The following is a 25,268-nucleotide window of genomic DNA, read 5'->3' as shown; positions in this document are numbered from 1 at the left end:
CGCCAAGTTTTTTAGGTTTTCATATAGACTTCTGCAGTTCAGGCACAGTGCTTTTGTTGCCTCAGCATGACAAGACCATCTCGTATTTGACAAATGTTTTAAAGTGAGAATCCTGTTATTTTCATTTGGAGTGAAACCTTTTGTCAAGACAGCCCAATGATGTGTTGACACTGAGCAAAATGCATAAAGTTTGTTCAACAACCCCCCCAAAATTATTGCCTCCAAACAGCAACCAACATTATGTACTCTTACATTCAATGAATGGGCAGCACAAGGTATATAATCAACGAGATTATTTACATCTTTGATTTTTCTTTGGAGACCTGCATATTTGCGAGACATGTTGGCAACATTATCGTATGATGTACACGGCAGTTTTGAATATCTTATGTCCACTTCTTTCAATTTGTCCAGGACCTTATCACACATATACTCTCCTGCGTGACTACTGTTGAGAAGGTAAACCAAAAAACGGTCCACTGGTTCACCAGATAAACAAATATACCGAATAGGAATAGTGATTGCAGGTTCATCAGTTCTTGAAGTATCAGGTGTAGAATCTAAGCATGGTGACCGAGGACTGTTTGAACAGGAATCATGGAAAACGTCTTTAAGTCCGTGATAACAACTGCTTGGATCAGGAGTATATCCTAGCTCCTCAAGTCTGTCAACAGCTACCTTGATAACTATTTTATAACTTAGCCGTTGTTTGTTTCGTGGTAAGGCATAAACAGCTGTAGCTCCAGAATTACCAAGTGTCACACGGATACCATACACCTGCACGAATATACAGGGGGGGGGAAGATGTCCTGAAGGAAATATGACTGGTATTGTCAGACGCAGCAGCCTCTCACATCAACTATTTAAAAAGGCCAAATAGGAGATCACTCGGGTTCTAATGAGTGTTCTCTTGGGGCTTATGGTACAGAAGAGTCAAACTACCACCGGGGCCATAAAACTACTCCTGGAAATGCCCAAAACTCCTAACAAAGCCTTGTCAAATAATTATTATGTGTACTTGGGCGCCTAAATCTTTAGTAATACTAATCAGGGGAAGAAGTTCAGAAGGGGAGCTTGTCAAAGGGAAAATATCTGGGCGGGAAAGGTGCATAGGGGAAAATGTCCTACACTCTTGGGTTCCATCCCTAGACTCATTTAATTTCGCATGACCTGAGGTCTCTATTGGAGCAACGTGGTGAGTGAATCAATGGTATGTTGCCTTGAAATCAATACGCCGAGAAGGGAGTGTACTTCCGGGGGATATAGAACAGTCATGTCGGCTTGCACAGTTGCTTGATCTTATCAGTTCAAAGGTCGCTGTGAGCCTCACCCAACACAACCAGATTGTATCAGATTGTGGTGACTTTCACTCACTTGAGTCGTAGCCAGGCAGCTTCACGCCACGCACCGCCCTTCTCACCACAAGTACGTTCCTTGACACGTTCATTTGTCTTCAACCAGTTTTTGAGGATGTGGTTCGCGATAACCTGGTTTCTGTTAACAAAACTCTTTAGATATTTAGCTTCGGAAGTCTAAATATCGATGACTTGCACGGCGCAATAGTAGTGTTGTGAAGTTTGTATGCTCAGGAAAATGAACTGTGAACATTTTTCGATTGCCGAAAAATACTTCTCAATTTGCATTTCTGTGTTATTTATAAGGTGATCTTGGGTTCTCAGTTCTTGCAATAATAACACTCATTGTTGAAAAAATCGAGGAAGAAAACATTAATAATTTAGGAAATGGCATGATGACATGCCAAATGGAACAGTGTTCCAAAGAATGCCTACCGCCATCCTTCATGCACAGTTTTCATCGGGTGAGCACACCGGCCCCACAAGGACCCAGGCCGTTATAAAGATAGCAAAGCACTCACTGCCCTCCTCCACGCTGTCCTTGAGCCATGAACGGCTGGCTCTTTGACGCCCGTTTGGAGGAGGGCGAAAAGAGTTCTTTGTTTTTAGTCATTCTGCTTGTTGACTCACTTGTTTGCCTGCCGGTCCGTTACTGAAATATCTCAAAAGAACAGATGGACATATTGCCACAAAATTCATATGATAAAGGTAAAGTTTGGAGCATACGCTATCGTTGCGCGTGGCCTCGGTGCTTATCTCTGTCTCCTTGGCCACTGAGCCTGTAGCGAGTAACAGACACTCACTGCCCCGGGACACAGGGCCAGTGTGACCTCCGGGTTAGCACAGTTTACCTGCCATAGGTTTCCAGGGTGCCCATTTAACGACCAGTCCGGAAAGGAGGATGAACAGCTGTATAGGCTTTAGACTGCCCGGAACGGGACCTATGTAATGCCAAAATTTAGTTAAGTACGGGAAAATGTAAATTAGGGAGGAAAAGTAGTCTTAAGTATTAAAATTTAGTTAAGTACGGGAAAATGTAAATTAGGGAGGAAAAGTAGTCTTAAGTATTAAAATTTAGTTAAGTACGGGAAAATGTAAATTAGAGAGGAAAAGTAGTCTTATGTATTATAAGTAGATATAAGTGTCGCCAGGACTGTTGCCGGGTGGAATTTTCCCCGCGTCTCGCACTTGAGAGGCCCACCCCACTCCCTCCTCGTTACCCCTATACTCTCCGCCAGACATACTCCCTGACCCGCCACACGGCCAGACACGCCCACCTTCCCGCCCAAATTCTTGGCTTGGCGTCCTCCACCTCACCCTTGTCACCTCTCCCCAGTCACGTAGTCCACGCTGCTTCTAGAAACTTCCGTGCTCCGCCCCTTCTGCGGCGCACGCATTGGCCGAGATGCCATGCAACCCCTTATAAAGTTATCCCCCCATAAGTATTTCGTCCATTCGTAGATTTTTTGGCCGCGTTAAGTGGGTTTTTGACACCTGCCAATATTAAAGTCACAGCGCAGGGTAGGATATACGGCCTCACTTCCTTCCTTCACCCATAAACATACACAAAACACTATACTCCCAAACCACGCCCCCCTCGCTTCCGCCCCTTGGCTCCACCCCGCATCCCCCACCCCTACATTGGACCGGTAACACGAAACATTCAGCCTCGTGACTCATCATCCCTCCTCCAATCAACAGGTATGTGTCGATCACCCCCAAGTGCTCCCCGCCCCAGTGTTCATCACCCCTTCAAAAAGTGACCTAACTCCTTGCTCCCTTAAGTAGACTCGTCCCTTATTTGCTAGTACCATAAGTAGTCTCCCAATCGAGTAACAAAGTTGAATAGTTCATTTTACCCATGTTTATCTCTCGTGACTCATCATCCCTCCTCCGATCAACATGGCCGTCGGCGCCCGTCACTGGCCACCACACACACACACATACACACACATATTCACCCTTATGATTTAACATCCCCCCTCGAGGTTGAATAACGTTGCCACCGCTTTAAGTGACGAGTAAACCTGTGAGCGTTCATAGGACCGACAGGAACACGGGAGTCAAGCCCCTAAGCTGGCGTCACACTGGACCCAAATCTGGCGAGCACAAGCTCTTGCTGGCAGCTTTTGCTCGCGAGCAAGTCACTGTTGTCGTCACACTGACGAGCTACGAGGGGCGAGCGACGAGCAACATGTAAACAAAGCCTCAACCATGACGCCTATTACACCTACGCTTCGCATTACGGCTAAGTGTGCAGCTGTGACGGCATTACTTGCCGTTATTCAACGAGCTCAGAAGAAGAAAAGACGAGTCTGGGTTCGGTCATGGGTGAAGAGAAGGAGGAGACCCATGGTGTGTACAGCATCATAACATCATAACTTTCTTCAGCGTAGACTTAAATAAATGTGGATGGCTGTGGTACCACAACTCGGGATGGTCCCTGACTCTAAATATTAAAGAATGCATAATACCGGAGGACCAATGAACTCTAGAAGTAGGAGCGAAGGTGGTCATGGCGAGTGTTTACTTCAGCTGGGCGGTCTTGGTCTTGGTCAGGGATCCAGAAATCAAAATAAAAACCAACCCTAGTCTTCACAATATTATAAATTATTACAAACACCATCAAACATCAAACGAGTATGTGAATAAGTTCTCTAATATCATGATTCACATATCGGTGCACCAAAGAGCTCATTTGAGTGCCTGCTCGCGGCTCGCCGAACTGCTCCCCGTCCAAGCGGCGAGCTAGACGCAGGAGCAAAAGCTCGCGAGTGAGCCATCCCGCGAGCAAAAGCTGCCAGCAAAAGCTCGTGCTCGCCAGATTTGGTCCAGTGTGACGCTGGCTTTACTCATCGCTACATACCGTGTCGTAACGTTAGTCCCCCATAAAGTATTCAATTGATCTTCTGGTAAATGTGAGAAGTTAGGAGGTGATTGTAATATATCCATGTCTCGTGATTTGAGTGGTGTTGCTGGCGTGAGTTCCTCGCAGTATCGTTTTCTAGGTCTGGTTATTCATCCATGAGTTCTGGCATTTCTCATGAGTAAATAATTTCTTTGTCTGATACTGTGAGTCGGCAGGACGCAGCAGATATCTAGTATTGTAAAGTGTATTATCTTGAGAGTGCGAAACCACACAGTGGTGCCTTCTCCCATGTATAATTATTGTCCATGAATTTATGTATATTTTGTGCTCGAGGTGTTTACTCTGTGTCGTCCGCGGCTGATGAGCGCTAAGGTTCCTCGTAGAGTCCCTTGATAGAGAGAGTCCCGACATAGGCGGCCCTGTGTATAAGGCTGCTGGGCGCCATTTTTGGCCCTTCGAGCACCGCGCCGACTTTGAACTGTGGTTTTAAAAACAATTTTACCTATTTTGGAAGCATATTCGGCTGCTTTTTAATGTAACAATGCCTTGCTACCTATTCTTCGGCTGTAGCAACATGCCACAGAGGGGATAAAAAGTTTATAAATTAACTGCAAGGCCGCTGAGAAGACAGAGGTGTGCTAACAGTCAGTCGTCTTGGGAGGAAACCATCGGTTATGACAGCAAGACACACACACTGCCATTGTGTGTGTCTTGCTGTCATAACCGCCCTCCCTTTGTACTGTCTATGGAAATCACTGTGAGAGAGGCACAGCTACAAGGACGAAGCAATCGTTCACCTCAGGTCTAGACATCGAAGCTGATGAGGGAAGCTGTGGCCCTTATGGCCAAAATTATTCGGTCTGATCTCTCCCACAGGGCTCTAGCTGTTATTACAGTCTCACAATGGATATTTCACAGTCTCATCAAGGCCATAGTCTAATAGACTGGACGTGTTACAAGAGTTTAATGAACAGGAGCTAGCTTTTGGTGAGCCATACCTTTCTTGGTAAAACTCTAGAATCACATCCAACTCACTCTAAAAGTTAACACATTATTTGTTTAGATTGTATTTGCTTATTGATGTAAACCAAGTGTACACAGAACTATGGTTTTATTGTTCAATCAATTCCACTGCAGTTGCACACTGCAACAATAAAACACACATAGTGGGACACGGACACAAACATAAATAAACACTATGTACTAACTAAGAAGGTATGTACATCACACTTCTTATGGACTGACAGGATAAGCAAGAAACATACACTAAACAAATCACGAACAAACACATAACAAAAGACAACATATATAAGGAGACACAAGCAACGTACCTTCAGCTGGTGAGTCCTCAGCTGTTCTGCGGGACACGCAAAGAAGGGACCCCAAAGGTAAACACGGGCGAGCTCGTTGAGAATGGAGAAGATATGAGTCAAATGATGAATAACTATTAATTTCCTCTCAGTTTTCACGCAGGAAAATCTAACGACCATTCCGGAGAGAGTTCAGATATATGAGGGTGACGAGAACCACAAGTTGAGGGATGTGATCATCACTAGGCAAGTAGTCCAGGATGAGATTGGTAGGTTGAAGAAAAACAAATCGCCGGGCCCAGACGAAGTATTCCCAAGGGTTCTGAAAGAGTGCAAGGAAGTCCTTTGTGGCCCTCTTGCCGATATCTTTAAGATGTCGGTAAATTCTGGGTATGTGCCCAATCAATGGAAAGTAGCTAATGTGACGCCGATTTTCAAAAAGGGAGACAAGTCAGCCACCTCAAACTATCGCCCAATTAGCTTAACATCAGTTGTAGGAAAGATGTTGGAGTCAATTATAGCCTGGAGCATTCGGGACCATCTAGAAGAGCATAATTTAATTCATGATTCACAACATGGGTTCACAAAGGGTAGGTCTTGCCTTACTAACCTGTTGTCCTTCTACACTAAAGTAATCGAGGCGGTTGACAGAGATGAAAACTATGACATATTATATCTAGATTTCAGTAAAGCGTTCGACAAAGTCCCTCCTCACCGGCTATTACTAAAATTACAGGCTCACGGCGTAGATGGGAATGTTTTGAACTGAATCAGGGCGTGGCTTAGTGGTAGGAAGCAGAGAGTGCAAATCAATGGTAGGAAATCTGACTGGGGCAGTGTTACGAGTGGGGTCCCATAAGGGTCGGTGCTGGGTCCTCTGCTTTTTATTATTTACATCAATGACTTGGACACAGGAATTAGTAGCGATGTCAGTAAGTTTGCAGATGATACCAAGATCGGTAGAGTAATCCAATCAGACAGCGACGCTACCGTTCTCCAGGATGAGCTTGACAGACTATATGATTGGGCGTGGAAGTGGCAGATGGAATTCAATGTCGGGAAGTGTAGCATTTTGAGTGTAGGTAGGAATAACCCCTTACACAATTACTCCTTAAATGACACTCCTCTAAGCAGGTCTGGGTGTGAGAGAGACTTAGGAGTCCTAGTAAGCGCTGACCTCCGTCCTAGGGCTCAATGTATTCAGGCTAAAAATCGGGCAGAGTACTTGGTTTCATCTCAAGGAGCGTGAGCAATAGGAGCGCTGAAGTCATCCTCAAACTTTACTTAGCACTAGTTCGACCTCATCTCGATTATGCAGTTCAGTTCTGGTCCCCCTATTATAGAATGGATATCAAGATGTTAGAATCTGTACAGAGGAGGATGACAAAGATGATTCAGGGGGTGAGAAACTTGCTCAATCAATTCCACTGCAGTTGTACACTGCAACAACAAAACACACATAGTGGGACACGGACACAAACATAAATAAACGCTATGTACTAACTAAGAAGGTATGTACATCACACTTCTTATGGACTGACAGGATAAGCAAGAAACATACACTAAACAAATCACGAACAAACACATAACAAAAGACAACATATATAAGGAGACACAAGCAACGTACCCTCAGCTGGTGAGTCCTCAGCTGTTCTGCGGGACACGCAAAGAAGGGACCCCAAAGGTAAACACAGTTTATAAGGACCACTAATATAAAGGGACTAGTTATTTCACCACACTTATCATCACTCTGGTAACCGTTTCCATTATTATTACTCGTTTCTGAGATTTTGAAATGCGGGGAAATATTTCAGCGTTGATAGGTTAGATTACTATTTGCTCATGTACGTGAAGGGTCTTCAGCTAGAAACTCCTCTAGGTTGGGTTAAGTCCATCTTTATTTAATAGCCTAATGTAGAAGGTTGCACAGTGTTAATTTTCATGGGTACCAATGTCATTATAATATGTTGAAGACATTTTCCTACAATATTCTTTAAACCTAGATATTTTTACCCTCAATCAAAATGAAAGCATTTTACTGCATTATTTTTTTAATCAACACTAAGTATTCACATTAAATTAAATGTTATCGAACTATAATCATTGATGACTTATCTTTACAATACCTTGAAATCGCACAGAACATTTATTGCAGCAACTACATCCTACTTTGAGTGTGTGTGTGTGTGTGTGTGTGTAATTCACCTCACCTCTTGGTCTGTTGCGGGTCTCTCTCGAGACAGCCAGTCGTTCCCCTACGGAAGAGCACAGAGCTCATAGTACCGATCTTTGGGTAGGACTGAGACCACTCACACACAACACACCGCGACAACGAGGTCACAACTCCTTGCCTTACGTCGCGTACCTACTCACTGCTAGGTGAACAGGGGCTACACGTGAAAGAAGATAAACCCAACTTTCTTCACCCGGCCGGGGAATCGAACCCCGGTCCCTCTGGTTGTGAGGCAGACGCTCTATCCACTGAGCTACCGGGCCATGTGTGTGTGTGTGTGTGTGTGTGTGTGTGTGTGTGTGTGTGTGTGTGTTAACACAATAAAGAGAGCAGCACGGGGAGTAATGGCATCAGGGCCCCCTCCACCCCCAGATAATTAGTTTACACTAATTTTCTCTCCATATGCTAAAGTTTACTGCAAGCAGGTAACGGAGAGGAAGGAAAGTGCCTTTGCATTGATGGAGCTTGGGTAGTGTGTCAGCCACGTGGCCCATGACAAGTATACCAAGGCTCATGACGTTCAGGAGGCAGCGTCCCTCCCTGCAGGCAAGGGTCAGGCGATGAAGGGATATGTAGGTAATAGAGAGACTTCCCCAACTGCTGCCGATAATGTTTTACAGCGATAAGTATTGTTAAATCCATCCATCACATCAGCAACACTCAAAGAGAAGCACCCAGCCTAGTTTGAAGTCTCTCAGTACCCTCTGAGCCTGCCGCCTCTCAAGGTCGTCAGCAGCTCGCCGTGACACGCCTATATCACAGGCTACGTGGGTTACTGAGTGCCTATACTGAGACAGTGGCTGATCGTAAGGCTAATAATAATCCCCTGTCACCTTATGGCACATTACAACGGCTGGTGACCAAATGATGGTAAAGCATAAGGGCGTAATGGTGGGTTGGCGATACCTGTTGATATAGACACAAACTGTCTCTTATTTATTTTCCCAGAGCTCGTTGGCTGCTGGCTCCCAGCTGGCTGTTAGGGGAAGGTGTGCAGGTCTGACACAAGTGTGCTCAGTTTCAGTGGACGACCCGTATGGCTGTGAAACAGAAATACAAAAGAGAGCGTGTGCTAGCGTTTGAAAAGCGCGGCGAAAACAGGGCCAATAATGACGTCCAAATCCTAGGTTGTCGGGGCTCTCTCTATCAAAGGACTATTTTTTTTATAGTTCCTCGCGTACCCACCTCAATACTGACTCGTCAGTCTAGAATTCATACTTTGATCGGAAAGCAAACCAATAAATGTATATTATCCTACTTATAGTCATTTCTTTGTCTCCTTTGGTGTAAATCTTGACGTGATAGATAGATAAATAGATTTTTTTTTTTTTTACAACAAAGGAGGCAGCTCAAGGGCACACAAAAAAAGAAAACAATAATAAAAAAAAGCCCGCTACTCGCTGCTCCTAAAAAAGAAGCAAAAGAGGTGGCCGAAAGGAAGATCAAATACGGGAGGAGAGGTGTCCTGATACCCTCCTCTTGAAAGAGTTCAAGTCATAGGCAGGAGGAAATACAGATGAAGGAAGATTGTTCCAGAGTTTACCAGCGTGAGGGATGAAAGAGTAAAGATGCTGGTTAACTCTTGCATAAGGGGTTTGGACAGTATAGGGATGAGCATGAGTAGAAAGTCGAGTGCAGCGGGGCCGCGGGAGGGGGGGAGGCATGCAGTTAGCAAGTTCAGAAGAGCAGTCAGCGTGGAAATATTGATATAAGATAGAAAGAGAGGCAACATTGCGGCGGAATTTAAGAGGTAGAAGACTATCAGTATGAGGAGGAGAGCTGATGAGACGAAGAGCCTTAGCCTCCACTCTGTCCAGAAGATTGACTCATGTCTGGGTTGAATAAAGGCTTGAGACTATAATTTTGATACCCGATCTGGACAGTCGTTCTCCAATCGTGTAGAGGGAACAAGGCAGGTGTGACTCTACCGTGCGCTGCATCAACCATGTTGCTAATAACCTGCTGATTTGCCGTTGCGACAGAGTTAATGACGTTTTCCAGTACATGCAAGGCCTGATCTAGAAGGAGAAGCTGATTCACCTGGTCGATCTGCTTGACAACTATGTTGATAACCTCTTCCATCTTATTTGTTTGCTCTAGCAGTTCCTCAATGTGAGTATGCAATCGCGCAAGTTTTCTACAATTGGCGTTGATCACCCTGCGATTTCGGGCAACAAAGGAAGGTACATGAGCGTAGTGGTCCCGCAAATCGCGCACGTCCTCGTCGGTTGCCGTACCGAAGAGGAACTTTGAGGCGGACCCAACGATGTTGAGCAACCCCCTCTTTACCCGAGAGTGAACTGAGTGAAAACTATAATCCATGTCTACCTCATCAACTTTTCCCCGTAAGAACAGAATCCTATCCTCCAGGAGTTGAAAAAGATTCAGAGAGTTGGTACTAGAAGGTGCCTTTGATTCCCTAGTCTTGGTAGCCCGTATGGCGTCTGCCATGCCGAGTAGTTTTTTCTGAGACTATCCTGATTGTGTCTGTGGTGTTGGTCAAGGAAGTATATGGATATTTTACGAGGAGCACATCTTCTATGAGGAAAACCTCTCCTATGTGTGCCGTGAGGGCGCCAGGCTTCAGGTGGATGGGTGTCGTTGCAAGCAGGGAGCCGAGGTACAACAAGATGATCAGAAAACGCAACATCATGATCTGAAAGTGGCGGGAATGAAGTATTTAAACCCGTGGTCTCAAGTTATAGCTATGGGTGGGGGTATGATCTTGTTGAACATTTGACTCTGAGGGGGAATTACCAATATCAAGGTCCAAAGGTGAGGGAATTACTTTCAGACGATCACTGTGAACTTCTAGACTGACTCCATTATTTGACTCTAGAACCTCGAACCGATTTCTCCTGACATTCCGAACAACTCGGTAAGGACCCACAAATTTAGCCCCCAGTTTCGAACTCCTATCCGCTTGCTTAATCATGACTATGTCACCCTCTTTTAATTTCACCGGGACGGCCTGTTTGTGTTGTTTTGACATAATTTCAACCTTCGTAGCTTTTAACGTACTCCTAGCCTCTGAGTGTATCTTGGAAAACATATGCATCTGCTGTTGTGCGTACCTATCAGTGTTGTAGAAAGGTTGTTGTGGTTTTGTTAGGAAGTCGTACGGAAAACGTTTCTCCACCCCATATAAGATGTAGTAGGGAGACTTCCCCGTAGAGTCGTTTACCGACGTATTTATGGAAGCGGCTATTTGCGATAGCCAATCCTCCCAGTTATCGTGGAGATCGTTCACGATAGGCCTGAGGACCTGTAAGATTTTCTTATTAGCCCTCTCTGCCAACCCATTAGCAGCTGGGTGGTAAGCTGTGATGAAGGATTGCGTGATGTTAAACTGAGCGCATTTTTCGCTCAATACTGTGTTCCTAAACTCGGTGCCATTGTCACTCAAAAGAATTCGAGGAGACGAATGTGGACACAACACGTGAGTCACGAGGGCATGGGCCACGCGTGTGACTGTCTTGTTCTTGAGAGGCGCTAGAACTAGAAACCTAGAGAACTGGTCGACGCACACCAACAAGTAGCGCGAACCATGTTGGCTTTGGGGTAGCTGTAATAAGTCTGTATTTACAACATCCCATGGCGCCTCTGGTACTGGGTATTGTAACATCGGTGCTGGCCCTTTTACGGACCCCTTGTGCTTAGCACAAACGACGCAATGTGCGACATGTTTTTCTACATCAACCCGTAAAGTGGGCCAGTAGTATTTTCGTCTGGTGACAGAGTGTGTCTTGTCCCTTCCTGGGTGACCCGCAATGGGTGTGTCATGGACCAGCTTAAGCGTCACGGGGATGTATTTGTCTGGGATGACCAGTTGTTCTATAAGTACAGGCTTGGTTGGCCATGACCGACAAAGGAGGTTGTCCTCTGATAGGAAGAATTGTGAAAAGGGAACTGGCAATTCAGGAAGGTTTGTTTCGTCTCCCGACTCGAGGGCGTAAATTAAAGCCCCAAATACACTGCCGAATTTGTGCTCACGAATGTGCGCGAATATGCAAGTCATCCTGTGTCGCGAACAAGTTCGGCATCTTTCTTGCCTGTTCTTGGCCGTTCGGGGACATGTCTGCGTCCACCACACGACTTTTGACAGTTGGTCACGACCGCCACGAAAGTTTCATGTTGCATGAAAAATTCGCGGCCGTTCGCCGAATGTGCACGAATGCAAAATGGACGCCGAATTGTCGCCGAAATGTCGCCGACATGTCGCAGACAGTTCGGCGTCCGATTCGCGGTGTTCGGCGAATTGTCGCCGAATTTTGACAATTGAAATTTAAATTTTATTGGCAGATTTGTCGCCGACATGTCGCCGACTATTCGGGGACATGTCTCCCACATGTCGCCGAATGGCCAAGACTATTCGAGGACATGTCCCCGAATATTCGGCGAATTAATCACGACACGGCAAACGGGTCGCTGTGGGAGGTGTACACGGGGGTCTGTCTATCTATCTATCTATCTATCTATCTCTCTATCTATCTATCTATTTATGTATTTTCTCTCTCTCTCTCTCTCTCTCTCTCTCTCTCTCTCTCTCTCTCTCTCTCTCTCTCTCTCTCTCTCTCTCTCTCTCTCTCTCTCTCTCTCTCTCTCTCTCTCTCTCTATATATATATATATATATATATATATACGGAATAAAATAATACTATAATAATAAATAGTAAACAAGAAAATATGAAAAACAAGAAGAATCACGAATATATAAAATAGGTATGGAACTAACATTTTCATTTATTTCATAACTAATTTACTATTTATTACTTTATTTATTCTGCCATTATTTAACCTTTGTTTCATTTTCGGTTATTTAGATTTATTTCTTCCTTCAGTTACTGGTTTGTTTACTGATATTACGTAAACATTCATTCATTCTAAAATATTTATAGGAGCAAAAAAAAAACAAGTCAAATTTATACATTTCATTACACATACTATCATACATATTACCACACATATTACCACACATGGTATTTACTCGCCCACAATTCTGTCCTGTCAGGCCATTGCTCCCCGGGTGTTGTAGTAGTCCATGAGGTAGGCGCGGATTCCCGTGCTTTTATATGCCACATGGGCATCAGATGATCAGCTGTCAGAAATCTTGGCACTGTCGGAGAATTGTCCCCGACATGTCGCCGACACTTCGGGGACATGCGAAGACAATTCGGAGACTTGTCGCCAGTTATTCCGCGACAAAAAACCGTTAAAATTTCAGATTTTGAGCTCGGCGACATGGACGCCGAATAGTCGGCGACATGTCTCCGAACTGTCCCCGAATTGTCTTGAGCATTCGCCGACATGTCGCCGAATGGTCACGAACTGTAAGAATCTTGGTCATGTCGGCGAACCGGTCGCCGAATTTTTTCACGAACTGATTCGGCGTCAAGTTCGTGGCCAAAATTCGGCAGTGTATTTGGGGCTTAACCTCTTCCACACCGGGTGGGCTCGCTGAGCAGTGTGTAGCTCAGGTGAAGTGAAGTTGTGGATGACCTCTGGGGTGGTAATCGTGCCTATCGGAATATTCCGAGATAAGGCATCTGCGACCACATTTGTTTTCCCGGTGATATATTTTATCTCCGGATTGTATGCTTGGATCGTTAAGAACCATCTTGCCAGACGACCGTGTAGTTTTTTCCCCTTGAAAAGATCAGTTATGGCCGCGTGGTCCGTATACACCACAATTCTGTACCCCATCGCTATGTTTCGAAAATGCTTCAGAGACCACACAATGGCAAGAGCCTCTAGGTGGGTAACAGAATAGTTCTTTTCCGGAGCCGTTAGTACTCGACTGGCGAACGCTATTACATGCTTTTTGTCGGACTTATCTGTTTGCATAAGAGCGGCTCCTAGTCCACTAGACGAAGCGTCGGTACAAAGCTGAAAGGGGTCCTTGAAATCCGGAAAGACAAGGACAGGAGCCTGTGTAAGCACTTTCTTTAAATTCTCAAAGCTCGTTTGTTGAGCTGGGAGCCACTGAAATGGTACGTCTTTCTTTAGTAGATGGGTTAGGGGACTCGCGCGTGCTGCGAAGTCCTTTATGAAAGGCCTGTAATAACCTGCGACTCCCAAGAAAGACCGTACCTTGTCCGCAGACGTTGGCTGAGGGAACTCGGCAATAGCTTTTATTTTGTATTCCACTGTGTGGATGCCGAATTCGTCCACGACATGCCCCAAGAACTTGATCCGAGGCTTTAAAAATTCACATTTGGTGATTTTGAGCTTTAATCCGACCTCTTGAAGCCTGTGTAGGACTGCTTTTAGTGTTTCCATGTGTGCATGCACGTCTTTACTTGCTATGATGATGTCGTCTAAATACACATAGACAGAGTTGCCCAGCAAGTCACCAAAAATACTGTTCATTGTCCTTTGGAAGGTCAAGGGAGCTCCTTTGAGCCCGAACGGCATCCTCGTCCACTCATAGTGGCCATGAGGCGTGCTGAAAGCCGTTATTTCACGTGACTCGGGGGCCATGGGCAGTTGCCAGTAGCCACTGACCAGATCAAGACTCGTAAAGACTTTATTTCCTCTACCGAGACACATCAGAAGATCTCGAAGAACGGGAAGCGGAAAATGATCATCCACGGTCGCGGTGTTGACACGCCGGAAATCAATCACAGGACGATAAGAATCGTCTTTCTTTGGAACCAGGAACAAGGGTGAATTCCACGGGGAATTCGATTCTCTGATGACACCTTGTTCTAACATATCAGATATAAGTTGCTGCACAACTTCCCTCTGACTGTGGGGGAGCTTGTACGCATTGATATATACAGGATTTGTATTGAGTTTTAACTTAATGTGGTGTTCAGCACACTGCGTAACTCCAAGCGGCTCGCCTGGTAGAGCAAGCGCCCCCCTATAATGTTCCAGCAGCTGGACTAAGGTTGGCTTAATTTCGGAATAGTGTGCAACTTTTAGGAATGCCTCTAAATTAGCTGTGTCTTGTTTGTGAGAATCCTGACACGCCGAGGTTATGCCTGAGACTTGGGCTGAAGGGTATTCAGCTGGTTCCGGGGCTACATTTTTCCCATACACTAGACACTGGCATAATCTAACACCGTGTTTTAAGGATACAGGGGATCCTGACGTGTTTATTACCAATGCCTCTGCAATACCTCCCTCCTTGACTGTCGCGAGAGTTACCTCCACCGTCACCCGGTGTATGTGTGGTGCTCCGTCGATACACACATCACTGCCCGTTGGAGGGGCGTTAGGTAACCGGATTTTAACAAGTTTTGCAGCACGATCCGGAACTATTTGAGGACCTTCTACGACTGCCGTTACTGTCCGCCACAAGTCTGTAATGTTTTCGTGTGGTTTGACCGTAAGAGGTGACACTTGGGCGGTGGCAGACCCTGAGTCTGTGGTGGGTTGGTCATTTTCCCCCTCTGAGGGCGGGATTACAGGTGACATAGGCGATGGATTTACCATCCCCTGTATGCGTCGTCCTTGATACACGATCGCGTTGCTTTCAGGGTTTATGGTTATGTGCAGGTCTTTCATGGCGTTTAATCCTAAGATCCCATCTACAGGTAAAGCAAACCTGCTAGATACATAAAAGAAATCCCGAAAAGGACATACCTTTTCATGTAAGCTGACTGTTAGTGGTACTCGCCCAAGGATTCCCAAAGTGGTGCCCGTCACGCCTACCACATTCAGGTCGTTCTCTTGGAGCGGCCAATTTTCCCCTCTCGCCTGTCGTGTCAGTGACCTGTAAGCGGAGTCTGAGATTACATTGACTGTCGCACCTGTGTCTACCGCTAAGGTGAGTGAAATTTTGCCCACCTTGCAAGGGAGGGCAATTATGCTTGTCCGTCCCAAGGCGGCAATGACGGAGTCAAGTTGCTCCCAATTAGTATCGTCCTTATGGGATACTTGGATGTACGCCTTGTGGCTGTCACGTAGTCATGCCTTTTTATTCTGAGAAGAGGAGGAGTGTGGTTTACTGTCCGCCGAGGACTTGTTCTTCTGTTCCTCCTTGGCTTTTTGTATTGCATAACAACTGTCTGAATCATGAAAACTATCTGAATCAAAGGCAGTCTTCCGCTGATGGTTTGGCCTAGGGTTCCTGTGTGATGAATGATGCCCGCCCCTGTAACCTCCTGATCTCCTATCAGAGCCCTGTCTTGAGTGTGTTGATTCCCTACGTTTCGCGAAGCAAGAATGTTCAGAATGTCCTGATTGTTTGCAAAAACTACAGGTGAGAGATGCCTTACTTTGAGCCTGCAATGCTGCGGTTGTGGCGAGGGGTTGATGGTGAGTGTGTTCTTGAACCTTGACTTCTAACTCTGAGACGAAGTCAACCAACTTTCCGCCCGGTTTGAAGGTCAAGGGAAGGGCAGAACGGCGGTTCTTCTCTGAAATATGAAATAAGTAAAAAAGCAACTCTAAGACTGTCTTCACCTGTTGTTTCTGCATACCGCCCCCGGAGAGCCATTGCGCGTCCTTTAGACTTTTGACACAGTCAACCGCCAGCTGCTTAAGAATATATATATTCGCCTTAAAGGAAGCCGAGTCTTAATCAACACCCTTCAACGTCCCCCCGGTACACCGTTACATAATTGGCGGCAGCAGTTTCCCATCGCGCCAGAGCCTTTCGCTACCTCGTTCTCCTGCACGAGCTCCAAGCCAAGAGAACTCACCATCAACTCCGGGGACAGGCGTAGAAGGAAGGAAGGAGTCACAAGCCACCTACAGGCCTACACCAGGCCTACGCAGCCGACGGCGAGGGCCACAATTACTGAGAGGGGTTGGTTACATGTTTTTTGGGAGAGAAATGGTTGTGGAGTGGTGGAGATGGCTTGATCACCAGAGACGAAAAAAAAGACTTACAAGAGTGGAATAAATAATAGAAGATAACTCCTGTAAGAGAGAGAGAGAGAGAGAGAGAGAGAGAGAGAGAGAGAGAGAGAGAGAGAGAGAGAGAGAGATAATGATAATAAGACTGAGAATGAGAGATCGAATGAGAATGAGAGAGGTTATGAGCGAGAGAGAATGAGAATGAGAGAATAAGAATGAGAATAAGAGATAATGAGAATGAGAGAGAATAAAAATGAGAGAATGAGAATGAGAGAAAATGAAAATGAGAATGAGAATGAGAAAGAGAATGAGAATGAGAGAGAAAGAATGAGAATGAGAGAATGAGAATGAGAGAGGTAATGAGAATGATAATGAGAGAGAGAGAGAGAGAGAGAGAGAGAGAGAGAGAGAGAGAGAGATGATCAGAATTAGAGAATAAGAATGAGAGAATGAGAATTAACGTTGTTTTCAAACGAGTGCCCGTGGGTTGAATCGACTCGGTAACTTGCCCAGGTTTACACTCTAATGTTACATGTTTTGCAAAATAACTGTGTTCATTGTACTTCTGATAGTACCCAAAGACCTCTACATTCCAGTAATGTGACCTGTTTGTGTGTAAAAGCCATGGGAGATAAATTACAGATGATTTCCTTGAAATTTTCACCAAGGAATCATTCGCATTCTTTTGTGTCGCTCTTTTTCAAGCTCAGTTTTCTCGTCTCCTATATAAAGTTTCACAACAAATATCATTTTGTCTTACCGATGAAACGTTATGCTGCCATCCCCGCCTCTGTGGGAGCAACCAAAGGCAGAGCAAGCCGGCATGAAGGCAAAATGTTGAGGTGCGTGCCGCGTGGGTGTCGCGCGTCCGGCCAGCCGGCCAATGTTTTGGGTGGAAGTGAGGGCCGCGGCGGGGATGGGGCGGAGCCAAGGCCAAGCCGGCTTCACTTCTGTGACGTCATGCCTCTCCTTATATTCTTCCTACAAGCCCAAGACCGCTGAAAGGGAGGGGCAAATGCGATCGCTTCGGAAGGTTCCTCCTCGGCATTAAACTTATTTGTCCAAAGGGACGCCTTATATTGTATATTAAGCATTCTTCCTTCTGTGAACCACCTTCAAAACTAATCTTAACATGAGACTATTTGCTTTGATAACAGAGATAACATTAGTATTGTTTTTCTAGTTGGCCGACTTCATGAAATTGTGTTGACCAGTGAATCTGGCCTTGTTTGTGGTGTTTGTGGCCGTCACATTTAAGTTTTAATATAATTGATATATGATTAATTGTAAACAATTAATAGAGGGTTCGCTTCTTTTCAGTGTCATCACCAAATCAATCACCAAATACGAATTTTGCAATCGACGTGAGCAAGGTTCTGACGGATGAACAGGTGCAGCGCGCGCTGCGAGCAGACCAAGGCAGTAAGGCCCGCCTCTCCTCATGGGCCGTGGTGGACTTCACAGAGAAAGGCGATAATTACGCCACTATGGTCACCTCCCTGAGTGTTGTTTACGTATTGGAGGGCGAGGAGAACACTACGTCCTATGTTGTGAAGATCAATCCCAAGATGGGTTTTATAGATTCATTGAATGGGCTCACGCGAATATTTTTCGACAAAGAGACTGAGTTTTACTGTAAAATCCTTCCGGCCATGAACGATGAGTTACGACGCCTGGATCTGACTCCACTGAACTTCCCCAAGTGCCACTACTCAGACCTGGAGAGTGACAACGAAGTGATCTTCATGGAGGACCTCAGGGACAAAGGCTTCCAGATGTACGACCGCAAGAAAGGGCTGGACTCGATCCATACGACCCTCATCGTGAAGGCGCTTGCCCGCCTGCATGCCGCGTCGCTGTTGCTGCAGGCACGGACACCCGACACGGACCTAGTGGATAGGTTCCCTTTTCTGAGGAAGGACTGGCATAACACATCAGAAGACGACGACGTAGATATTCTTGGTAAGATGTGCAAACCTGGCCTCGATATGGCGGAGGCCGTTCTACAGCGATACAAGAGCCATGGCGGAGGGGATCCCTGGGTGGCGGAGGTGAAGGACAGGGTCACTGAATTCTTTATCAGCGTGATCAAAAGAGAGGCTCCCTTCGAGGTGATCTGCCACGGGGACTGCTGGAACAACAACGTGCTCTTCAGGTAAGCACAGGGATGCCGCGCCAGGCGAACCCTCATGTTACTATAAGGCGCGGAAGTCAAGGGAAAGGTATACCTATATAGGAGTGAGTAAAATGTTTAAACAAAGTGTTATTCCGCTTTTAGAAAAGACTGAACATGCAGCTAAGAAATATTTTGTTACTAAAGGGCAACCATGCATTTTTGGATTGGCAGTTTGAAATTTTGTACGAGACAAGGGCGTGAGAGTTAGAGCTGTGGAGGCTGAGACAAAGTACAAGATACGATTGCATTGTGAGACTCACGACACCAAGCTTATAATGTAGAGGCGAGGTGGGCGAGGCTACGATATCGTTTCCGCAGCCAGGTTTCATCATACGGTAAATGAATATCTAGTGGATGAAAAAGAAACGGTAATATTATCATTATTATTATTATCATTATTATTATTATTATTATTATTATTATTATTATTATTATTATTATTATTATTGTTATTATTATTACCATATGTAATTATTATTATTATTATTATTATTATTGTTATTATTATTATAATTATTGTTATCATTATTATCATTATTATTATTATTATTATTATTATTATTATTATTATTATTATTACTACAATTATTGTCATCATTATTGCTAGGTAGTGGCAGGTCTACCTGGATGAGGAGTGCACAGCTTCTTAAATCTCCCCGAGCTGTTTTCTCTCTCTCTCTCTTTTTTTTTTTTTCTCCTTCCTGCTCATGCTTCTTTCTTTGTGTGGCCGTGGATATAACCTCTCAGGGGTCCTGTGTCCCTGCCATGGACCCTGCCTGCGGCTAGCAGTCAGTCCAGCTCCTGATTTAGGCTGGTTAGGGAGGGGCTTGGAATCCCTCCCCCACAAAATTTGCCAAAAACAAAAGAAAAAGAAAAGATCAAGCCTTGACCCCGATCCAGTTTTACTGGGGCCCAAACCGCGCGGCAGGCTTCCTCGATGCATTCGCATCGGCGAACCCAGTTGTCAGAGATAGGTGCAGGGCAAAGCCATCCGGACCCGTGCATCTCTAAGGAGGAAGGGCCCCCTATCCCCCTCTTTGTTTTGGGAATGACCGGGGAGGCGAAGAAGCGGCTTAACCGGAGGAGGTAGGAAGACACCTACCGAACGGGCGTGAGCTACTCCCGGTGAGGATATATGGGAAGCGAGAAGGGTAATGAAGCCCTTCAAAGACCCTTCCCATGTCCTCACTAACCGTTACCCTTTTGTCTCATCAACACCAGAGAGCAGTTCAGCATGCTCTCTAAAGACAGTTCCTCTTTCTTTCTACACCACACTACCTTCACACAACACACACATCTTTTCCCAAAATTCAAAATTCAAAATGGCGAAAAACAACACTGCCTCGGAGTCCCCGCCTTGGGGGGGGGGGGGGGACCATAAATTCCCCTAGGGAGGACTTCCCTTCTGGCTGCCGACTTGGGAAGTGTCCTGATAACTCCTTGCACTTCCTCAATATCAATTTCTGCAACATTCGTGGTCTTCGTTCTAATTTTCATTCTGTGGAACACCATCTCTCCTCCTCCAAACCTCATCTACTCTTCCTCACCGAAACACAGGTTTCTGAGGCTGCTGAGAGCAGCCTCTACTCTGTTCCCTCCTACTATCTCTATCCTAAATTTCAATCCACAGCTGGATGTTGCGCCTACGTGCGCAGCAACATCACATGCTCTCGTGCCCACGACCTTGACTCTTCTGAATTTTCCACCATCTGGCTAAGACTTCATTGTCATTCTATTACTAAATACATCTGTGCTGTTTATCTCTCACTTAACTCTACTAACTATGTAAAATTCTTTGACTATTTGAATTCTAAAGTGGAGCACATCTTGACTCACTCTCCCTTCGCTGAAATCTCCATCTTGGGAGATTTCAATGTTCACCACCAGCTTTGGCTTTCATCCTCTTTCACTGACCAGCCTGGTGAACAAGCCTACAACTTTGCTATCCTCAACGACCTAGAGCAGTTGCTTCAGCACCCTACACGTATTCCCGACCGTCTTGGAGACAGGCCCAACATTCTAGACTTCTTCCTTACCTCTAATGATCCTTCTGCTTACTCTGTCAAACTGTTCTCTCCGTTGGGCTCCTCCGATCATAACCTTATTTCTGTTTCCTGTCCTATCGCTTCTGTACATCCTCTGGACCCACCGAAGAGGCAATGCTTCTGGCATTTTGCTTCAGCTCGGTAGGACGACCTGAGGATGTACTTTTCCGATTTCCCGTGGAATGATTACTGCTTCCAGGAGAGAGACCCCTCTGTGTGTGCCCAGCGCATCTCAGAGGTGATTGTCTCTGGAATGGAGGCATACATTCCACGTTCTTTCTCTACTCCTCATGCTAAAAAGCTTTGGTTTAATCATGCTTGTTCTCGTGCTATTAAAGATAGAGAGGCAGCTCACAAAAGGTTCCAGAGCCTTCGAACTCCCGCTAACTATGACCTTTACATTTCAGCCCGGAATCGTGCCAAATCTATTCTCCGACTTACCAAAACTTCTTTTATCAATAGAAAATGTCAACACCTTGCTTCTTCTAATTCTTCCCGTGACTTCTGGCATCTAGCCAAAAATATCTCCTCCAATTTCACTTCTTCCTCTTTCCCTCCTCTCCTTAACCCTGACGGCAGCACTGCCGTCTCATCTGTCTCTAAGGCTGAACTCTTCGCTCAAACTTTCTGTAAGAACTCCACCTTGGACGATTCTAGGCATATTCCTCCTACTCATCCCCCCTCTGACTCCTTTATGCCTGTTATTAAGATTCTTCCAAATGATGTTTTCTATGCCCTCTCTGGCCTCAACTCTCAGAAGGCTTATGGACCTGATGGAGTGCCTCCTATTGTCCTTAAAAACTGTGCTTCCGTGCTGACACCCTGCCTGGTCAAACTCTTTCGTCTCTGCCTATCAACATCTGCCTTTCCTTCCTGCTGGAAGTATGCCTTTGTACAGCCTGTGCCTGAGAAGGGTGACCGTTCCAATCCCTCAAACTACCGCCCTATAGCTTTACTTTCCTGTCTATCTAAAGCTTTTGAATCAATCCTTAACCGGAAGATTCAAAAGCACCTTTCCACTTCTAACCTTCTATCTGATCGCCAGTATGGGTTCCGCAAGGGGCGTTCTACTTGCTCTTTTAACTGACTCTTGGTCGTCCTCTCTTAGCCGTTTCGGTGAAACTTTCTCTGTTGCGCTAGACATATCGAAAGCCTTCGATAGAGTCTGGCACAAGTCTATGTTTTCTAAACTGCCCTCTTTCGGATTCTATCCCTCTCTCTGTTCCTTTATCTCCAGTTTCCTTTCCGGCCGTTTTATCTCTGCGGTGGTAGACGGTCACTGTTCTTCCCCTAAACCTATCAACAGTGGTGTTCCATAGGGCTCTGTCCTATCACCCACTCTCTTCCTGTTATTCATCAATGATCTTCTTGCCATAACAAACTGTCCTGTCCACTCATACGCCGACGACTCCACTCTGCATTATTCAACTTCTTTCAATAGAAGACCCTCTCAACAGGAAGTACACGACTCCAGACTGGAGGCTGCAGAACGCTTAACCTCAGACCTTGCTATCATTTCCGATTTTGGCAGAAGGAACCTTGTGTCCTTCAATGCCTCAAAAACTCAATTTCTCCACCTATCAACTCGACACAATCTTCCAAACACCTATCCCCTATTCTTCGACAACACTCAGCTATCACCATCTTCAACACTAAACATCCTCGGTCTATCCTTTACTCAAAATCTCAACTGGAAACTTCACATCATTTCTCTCGCTAAATCAGCTTCCCCGAGGTTGGGCGTTCTGTATCGTCTCCGCCAGTTCTTCTCCCTCGCGCATTTGCTATCCATATACAGGGGCCTTGTCCGCCCTCGTATGAAGTATGCATCTCACGTGTGGGGGGGCTCCACTCACACAGCTCTTCTGGACAGAGTGGAGTCTAAGGCTCTTCGTCTCATCAGCTCTCCTCCTCATACTGATAGTCTTCTACCTCTTAAGTTCCGTCGCGATGTTGCCTCTCTTTCTATCTTCTATCGATATTTCCACGCTGACTGCTCTTCTGAACTTGCTAACTGCATGCCTCCCCCCCTCCCGCGGCCCCGCTGCACACGACTTTATACTCATGCTCATCCCTATACTGTCCAAACCCCTTATGCAAGAGTTAACCGGCATCTTCACTCTTTCATCCCTCACGCTGGTAAACTCTGGAACAATCTTCCTTCATCTGTATTTCCTCCTGCCTACGACTTGAACTCTTTCAAGAGAAGGGTATCAGGATACCTCTCCTCCCGAAATTGACTTCTCTTTCGGCCACCTCTTTTGATTCTTTTTTAGGAGCAGCGAGTAGCGGGCTTTATTTTTTATTATTGTTTCCTTTTTTTGTGCCTTTGAGCTGCCTCCTTTGTTGTAGAAAAAAAAAATGGACAAATTCTTATCGGCTCCAGTCCTCACGGGCCCACCAAAATACCAGACAAGGAGGAAATGGCTGCGCTCTATACAGTCTCAAGTCCTTGACCCTCTCCCCTCATCCCCAGAGACTAATGACTGACAAGTGTCATCCGTAAATAGCTTCTCTCTCTCTCTCTCTCTCTCTCTCTCTCTCTCTCTCTCTCTCTCTCTCATACAATAATTCTCGTTATGATGTTCGTTTGGAAATATGTTTTGATTCTTGTATCAATATGAATGACTAACTAGTGTGTGTGTGTGTGTGTGTGTGTGTGTGACTTATATTTTAACTAGTGTCTGTGTGTGTGTGTGTGTGTGTGTGTGTGTGTGTGTGTGTGTGTAATAATAATAACAACAACAACAACAACAACACCCTGCCGCGCGCGGGTCACAACGTCCTGCAGGAGTCTCAAGTTGGTGGGGTTGGGGCGCCTGTTGTAGAGCTTTCTGTGGACGTTTACGCGGTGGCTGTGCTCCCGCACCACCTCGGTGTAAAACCACCAGTCAGGTCGATGACGGCGGTTTGGAGCACTCCTAGGGATGGCTGCGTCGGCTGCCCTCTGTATGGCCGCCGTCAGGTCCCTCTCCTGCTGGTGGAGGTCATCCAGGGGCCGGTAGGCGGCCCACCACTCCTCGAGGGAGGACTGAAACTTGGGCCAGTCCGCTCTCCTGGGACCACTCCTCACTGCTCCAGTCGTCGAGCAGGTTACGGACGTGGTCGCGAGCCTTCTTCGGTGTCGAGTCCTTCTCTGGGGACGCTGACGGAGAGGAGGCCCTTCCTCTCTTCCCCGCACTGTTAAACACTATGTCACTCTTTGAGTTCATCTTCAAACGCGCGAGAACACGTGGTCGAGAGAGTTTGCCGGGCAGGTCAGAGGGAGCGCGGAGCTACCCGTCGGCCCTTGACCACGGCTCACGCTAGACTGGTGACGTATTTTCTTTGAACAACATCATACAGGTCGTGGACACAAACAAAACACAAATAAAAGGTGTTTGTGTTTGTATACGTTTGTGTGGATGTTGTACTGGGTGGATGACATAAGTGTTGATGTGTGTGTGTGGAACAATGTGTAAAAGGAATGTATAGCAGGACAAGGACAGACAGTAGAAGGTAAACGAGAAATAATAGATAAACAATTGAGACGCAATATAAGACAACGGACGACAATAACAAAATATATAGTTTGTGCTGCCGCACTCCACTTTCTTGGTGTCACTGAGGAGAAGGAGCACGCAGTTTGAGCGGTGATTGCTACAAATACTCCCCCCCACCCCCACCCCAGTGACTTCAAAGAAGGAATGATATCTTCCTGGCGCAGGGATGATGCGACACAGACGGTGTTGCTTCGGCGACGGAGAGTTGGGGCGCCTGGTCCGGGGCCAAAAGATATGCCGGCTCGACCCTGTCTATGGAGACCGCGTCCCGAGAACCATGTTTGTCGATCGTGACAGTCTTTCTGGTCCGTCTCAGGACACGGTAGGGTCCTTGGTAGGGCTGCTGCAGGGGCCGCCGGACGTCATCCACGCGCACGAAGACGTGGGTGCAAGTGTCAAGGTCCTGGTTGACGAAGGTCTTCTTCGGGGAAGAGCGAGGCTGCACCGGCTGAAGGCTCCTCATGGCACCTTTGAGGCGGGCGGCGAAGTCCTGGACGCCGCAGGGGGCGGTGTCAGGTGTGGGCGCTAGAAGTTCGCCTGGGAGCCGGAGGTTGGTGCCGTAAACTAGTTCAGCCGAGGAGTGGTGCAGGTCTTCCTTCAGGGAGGACCTGATGCCGAGGAGGACCAAGGGAAGAGCCAGGGACCAGTTGTCGCGTTGGGTGGAGGCCATGAGGGAGGACTTCAGCTGCCGATGGAAGCGCTCGACCATGCCGTTAGCCTGCGGGTGATAGCTTGACGTTCTGTAGCGGCGGATGCCGAGGAGGGTCATAACTTTGTTCCACACGTTAGCCTCGAACTGGCCGCCGCGGTCTGAGGTGAGGCTGAGAGGGACGCCGAACCTGGAGACCCAAGTAGCGATGAAGGCGTGGGCGACGGCGTCCGTAGTGATGTCAGCGATGGGGGCGGCCTCGGGCCAGCGTGTGAAACGA

The 25,268-nt window shown here is 46.4% G+C and overlaps 1 protein-coding gene across 1 annotated transcript in view; it reads left to right on the top strand.

The window, feature by feature from the left end:
- Positions 1 to 1,279: 1,279 nt before the first annotated feature.
- Positions 1,280 to 25,268, top strand: part of LOC126986055 (uncharacterized) — a 34,222-nt gene continuing 10,233 nt past the window's right edge. The window contains exons 1-2 of the mRNA XM_050841734.1: positions 1,280 to 1,425; positions 17,897 to 18,731. Coding sequence (XP_050697691.1) covers position 1,425; positions 17,897 to 18,731 — 836 coding nt within the window. The 5' untranslated portion in view covers positions 1,280 to 1,424. The remainder of the gene's footprint in view (positions 1,426 to 17,896; positions 18,732 to 25,268) is intronic.

This window comes from Eriocheir sinensis, chromosome 61, assembly GCF_024679095.1.
Source record: "Eriocheir sinensis breed Jianghai 21 chromosome 61, ASM2467909v1, whole genome shotgun sequence".
In the NCBI taxonomy this organism is placed as follows: Eukaryota; Metazoa; Arthropoda; class Malacostraca; order Decapoda; family Varunidae; genus Eriocheir; species Eriocheir sinensis.
The sequence above is the reverse complement of the archived record's forward strand: the minus strand, read 5'-3'. Positions and strand labels throughout refer to the sequence as shown.